Genomic DNA, 4829 nt, shown 5'->3' on the forward strand with positions numbered 1-4829 from the left:
TGATACTTTAATAAACTGTGTTATTTAGACTGTAAGTCACGTCACATGTAAATGGGTAATTTTATTCTTTTCTTCTATGATACCATTGTGATACTTTAATAAACTGTGTTATTTAGAATGTAAGTCACGTCACATGTAAATGTGTAATTTTATTCTTTTCTTCTATGACACCATTGTGATACTTTAATAAACTGTGTTATTTAGACTGTAAGTCACGTCACATGTAAATGTGTAATTTTATTCTTTTCTTCTATGATACCATTGTGATACTTTACTAAACTGTGTTATTCACAATCTTTCAGGAAGTAAGTCACATCACATGTAAATGTGTAATTTTATTCTTTTCTTCTATGACACCATTGTGATACTTTAATAAACTGTGTTATTCACAATCTTTCAGGAAGTAAGTCACATCACATGTAAATGTATAATTTTATTCTTTTCTTCTATGATACCATTGTGATACTTTAATAAACTGTGTTATTTAGACTGTAAGTCACGTCACATGTAAATGTGTAATTTTATTCTTTTCTTCTATGATACCATTGTGATACTTTACTAAACTGTGTTATTCACAATCTTTCAGGAAGTAAGTCACATCACATGTAAATGTGTAATTTTATTCTTTTCTTCTATGATACCATTGTGATACTTTACTAAACTGTGTTATTCACAATCTTTCAGGAAGTAAGTCACGTCACATGTGTATGTGTAATTTTATTCTTTTCTTCTATGATACCATTGTGATACTTTACTAAACCGTGTTATATACAATCTTTTAGACTGTAAGTCACGTCACATGTGAATGTGTAATTTTATTCTTTTCTTCTTTGATACCATTGTGATACTTTACTAAACTGTGTTGTTCACAATCTTTTAGGGAGTAAGTTACGTCACATGTGAATGTGTAATTTGATTCTTTTCTTCTATGATACCATTGTGATACTTTAATAAATTGTGTTATTTAGACTGTAAGTCACATCACTTGTGAGTGTGTAATTTTATTCTTTTTTTCTATGATACCATTGTGATACTTCACTAAACTGTGTTATTCACAATCTTTCAGGAAGTAAGTCATGTCACATGTAAATGTGTAATTTTATTCTTTTTTTCTATGATACCATTGTGATACTTTACTAAACTGTGTTATTCACAATCTTTCAGAGAGTAAGTCATATCAGATGTGAATGTGTAATTTTATTCTTTTCTTGTATGATACTATTTTGATGTGTTTTTAGATAGTAAGTTATTTTTTATTTAACAAATTCTGACGTCATTTGTCATTATTTTGTAGGATACAAGTATGTATACTGGCTGCAGGCAACATCCAATTCTAACTTTTACTATTATTCTTTTCTCATATTTTGTATGCATGTACATTATATCTATAGGTTCTTATGAGAAGGCTCTCAAAGAACAAGGAAGTGCTGATGTAGCGTATGCTCGTCTTATGTTACTGGGATCAGCTGGTACTGGTAAAACATCTCTCAAGCGTTCATTAATGGAAGAACCTGTCAATCCTCATACTACAAGCACCATTGTATCTGATGTATCCTCTGTACGACCATTTGGACACAAGTGGCAAACAAGAGGAAACAGATGGAGAGAAGCCACAGAAGAAGATGAACTTGAAGAAATTGCTCGTTTGTTTAAATCCTTTAATTCTAAATCATCTTCACACCATGCTTCTGTATTGAGTGCAGAATATTCTCATAATGAATCAGATGCATTAGTTTCTACTAGCTCAATAGCTTCTGATTTGAATGTAGAGATTTGTATTAAATTAATTCTTGAAAGAGCTAGTTCCACTGATCAGAAAACAGAATCACTTGTTCAAGTGAGTCATGTTTACTTACGTTTAGCATTATGATATAAGTAATATATCAATTTTTAGCCATTTCTTCATATATGGGATTGTGGTGGTCAGCCAGTGTTCCTTGAGATTCTCCCAGCCTTCCTTACTCCTCGTACAATGTTTCTCCTCCTGTTTGATGCTTCAAAGGATTTCAGAGAAAGATGGCAGTCACGTCAGAATACTCCTGATGGTGAAGTGCTGTTTGGTGAGGTAGTGAATGAAAGCACGAGTGATCTAATGGTAAAATGGATGTCTACAATACACAGTTACCTCATGAAGCCCAACAAAGATGATACTTCTCCTAGTCTCTATTGTATTGGTACTCGTGGTGACAAGCTAAAAGGAAGAAAAAAAGAACAAATAAAGAAGCAAATAAAGTCCCTGTACAAGGAAAAAGAGTTCTCAGATCTTATTAAAGATGTGCTAATCATTGATAATACAACCTCAGGTAAAGGAGGAAGAGAAGATCCAAGTATTTCAGAATTACGTGGAGCTATTGATACTTTCATCAATACATTAGTTGTTCCAACTCCTGTCAATTGGGTTCTCTTCCGCAAAGTTTTTCAAGAGCTAGGGCGGAATATTATTAGTGTATCTGATGCCATTGCCATTGGAGCAGCATGTCATATACCAGCACGTGATGTTCCTGCAGTATTGAAATTTTACCATGAGCTGGGAGCTGTGCTTTACTATTCTCAAATAAAAGGTTTGAAAAATAAAGTCATCCTTAGTCCAAAATGGTTTGTTGGTATCATTGGGAAAGCATTTCCGCTGGATAAAGGGTGGAGTGAAACATATAGATGGTATTTGTTACAAAATAATGGTATTCTTATTCAACCACTCTATGAAGAGATATGGCAGTCAAGTGGTATTGATCCAGAAGAAATAATTGAACTTTTAGTTCATTTTCGTCTTGCAGCTCCAGTTCAAACTGAGCTTAGCAGATTCAAACATTATTTTCTTCCAGCAGTGCTACCAGGATACACAGGTGATCCTAATGAAGTACGACCTGGTTATAAGCTAAGAGCCTCACCTGTACATATTACATTCTCCACTGGGTATGTACCTCCTGGCTTCTTCACTCGCTTAGCAACTGCTGTTGCTACTAATGCCAATGTTAAGCTCAATTTTGATAATATTTATGCAGCACCTGCCACTCCTGGTTTTTTGGATCGATTAGCTATTACCATGAATCTTCGTTCCAAAGTTGAGAGAAGAAGTATCTATCGTAATCGTGTCTGCTTCTCTTATGGTCGTCCTTCTGATGATTTTGTTCTCACTGATATTAATAATGCTATTCAAGTTAATGTGTTGAGGTATGTATCTGAGAGTAGGCATCCTTTTTCTTTCAAAACAGTCTGTCAGCAAATATTGAAGTTACTAGATGATTGTTGCCAACAAGTAGAAGAAACTCTGATTCTTTACCATGGTCACCATAATGATCAATCATCAAGAAAAATACAATACGTGTGTCAATGCAATCCTTCCAGTGAAGTCCATTACATTAAAGACATTGATGTTGAGAATCAGACATGCTCTGATCCTGTTTACTGCAAAAAGGAAAGACGCCCTCGCTCCCTAACAAATAATGAGTCACTGTGGTTTAAAGAAAGGACAAAATATTTGCCACAAGGAAAACAGCTCCAAGTGGAGGTATAAAATATGTTAAATGACATTATTTTTATTTTACCTCTATAATCTAGACTTCACCTAGACTTGTAGACATGGAAGAGGATGGTAATGTCGATGATGTTGATGATGATGATGATGATACTAGTAAGTAGCAGTCAGATACTATATGACATGCATTTTATTCTCTATAATAGCTCTATTAATTCAAGAGGACAAGTCAACTACTAATTACTCACCCACACAGATCAGTGAGTCCAATGATGATCAACGAAAAGGTATAACAACACACTGTCACTAGTTTCATATTATTTATTTATAATAGTTATATTGACTATCAGGAATCTAGTAGAGATAAAACAGGTGTTAAAAGATTGTCACTTTCAAGCTAAAAAATGGATTGATCTTGGCTTGTACTTGGGTCTGTTTTACAGTAATTTGAAGACAATAGAGACTAACTATTCACGAGATGCTGAGCAATGTCTCACAGAATGCTTGGCATTATGGCTTACGGAGGATATTGAAGCAACATGGGAGAAACTAGCTATTGCTGTTGATGAAGTAGGAGAGACATCAGTTGCTGGATATATAAGTGAGACTATGATTCTAATTACATAGTTATTATAGTTAATTATTAGGATCAAGAAAAGTGCTGGTGCATTTTGTGTAAACTAATTGGTATTCTTTTTTAACAGTTGATATAAACTACAAAATGTTTTATTTTTTAATGTTCAACTATCTACTGCTTCCATGTGGTTATAGTCTACGGATATTTGGTTTTCTCCGCAGATGTTCTACGGAGATTATCCGGATATCTCTGCGCTTGGGTGGGGCTCGTTTCTTTTTGCATGCAACAGCTAAAGCTGATGCAATGGCATCTGCTAGCATCTCCGTTAATACTAGTGCTGAACCTTTCGAAGGATTGACCCCAGAAGAGTTGTTATATGATATGGAAACTGCATGGGATGATTTTTATGATGAATTCCCAGACTTGATGGAAGAGAGAAGTTGGACTGTGCTATTGTTGTACAGAAACTTGGCCCATCATGCACTGTATTTTACCATTCCTCATTGCAATCAAGGGTTTTTGGTTCACCTGATGATAGAATATAATGCAGTACACTTTTTACTTGAGGTGGTTGACTTGAGAGATCAGAATTATGAGAGTAAATCTTTGGGTACAACAAGACTGATGTCTGCTCATGATATTATCACTACTGACAGCACATGATCAACTTGTTCGATTTGGAGAATATCGTGAATTGTCAAACAATTGCCAAAACTATTGTAAAAATGTTGCTCGGGCATTGGGACTCAATACCAATTACTTCACTGATTTTGAAGC

At 34.5% G+C, this 4829-nt stretch overlaps 1 protein-coding gene across 1 annotated transcript in view; it reads left to right on the forward strand.

Annotated features, from left to right (window-relative positions):
• The window catches only part of LOC109585579 (uncharacterized), an 8339-nt gene extending 4165 nt beyond the window's left edge, over nucleotides 1-4174 (forward strand). The window contains exons 2-9 of the mRNA XM_020001703.1: nucleotides 1239-1241; nucleotides 1295-1301; nucleotides 1392-1837; nucleotides 1895-3508; nucleotides 3559-3631; nucleotides 3682-3762; nucleotides 3810-4076; nucleotides 4123-4174. Coding sequence (XP_019857262.1) covers nucleotides 1239-1241; nucleotides 1295-1301; nucleotides 1392-1837; nucleotides 1895-3508; nucleotides 3559-3631; nucleotides 3682-3762; nucleotides 3810-4076; nucleotides 4123-4154 — 2523 coding nt within the window. The 3' untranslated portion in view covers nucleotides 4155-4174. The remainder of the gene's footprint in view (nucleotides 1-1238; nucleotides 1242-1294; nucleotides 1302-1391; nucleotides 1838-1894; nucleotides 3509-3558; nucleotides 3632-3681; nucleotides 3763-3809; nucleotides 4077-4122) is intronic.
• Nucleotides 4175-4829: the final 655 nt, after the last annotated feature.

Source organism: Amphimedon queenslandica, unplaced genomic scaffold, assembly GCF_000090795.2.
Source record: "Amphimedon queenslandica unplaced genomic scaffold, v1.1 AMPQUscaffold_13044, whole genome shotgun sequence".
Taxonomy (NCBI): Eukaryota; Metazoa; Porifera; class Demospongiae; order Haplosclerida; family Niphatidae; genus Amphimedon; species Amphimedon queenslandica.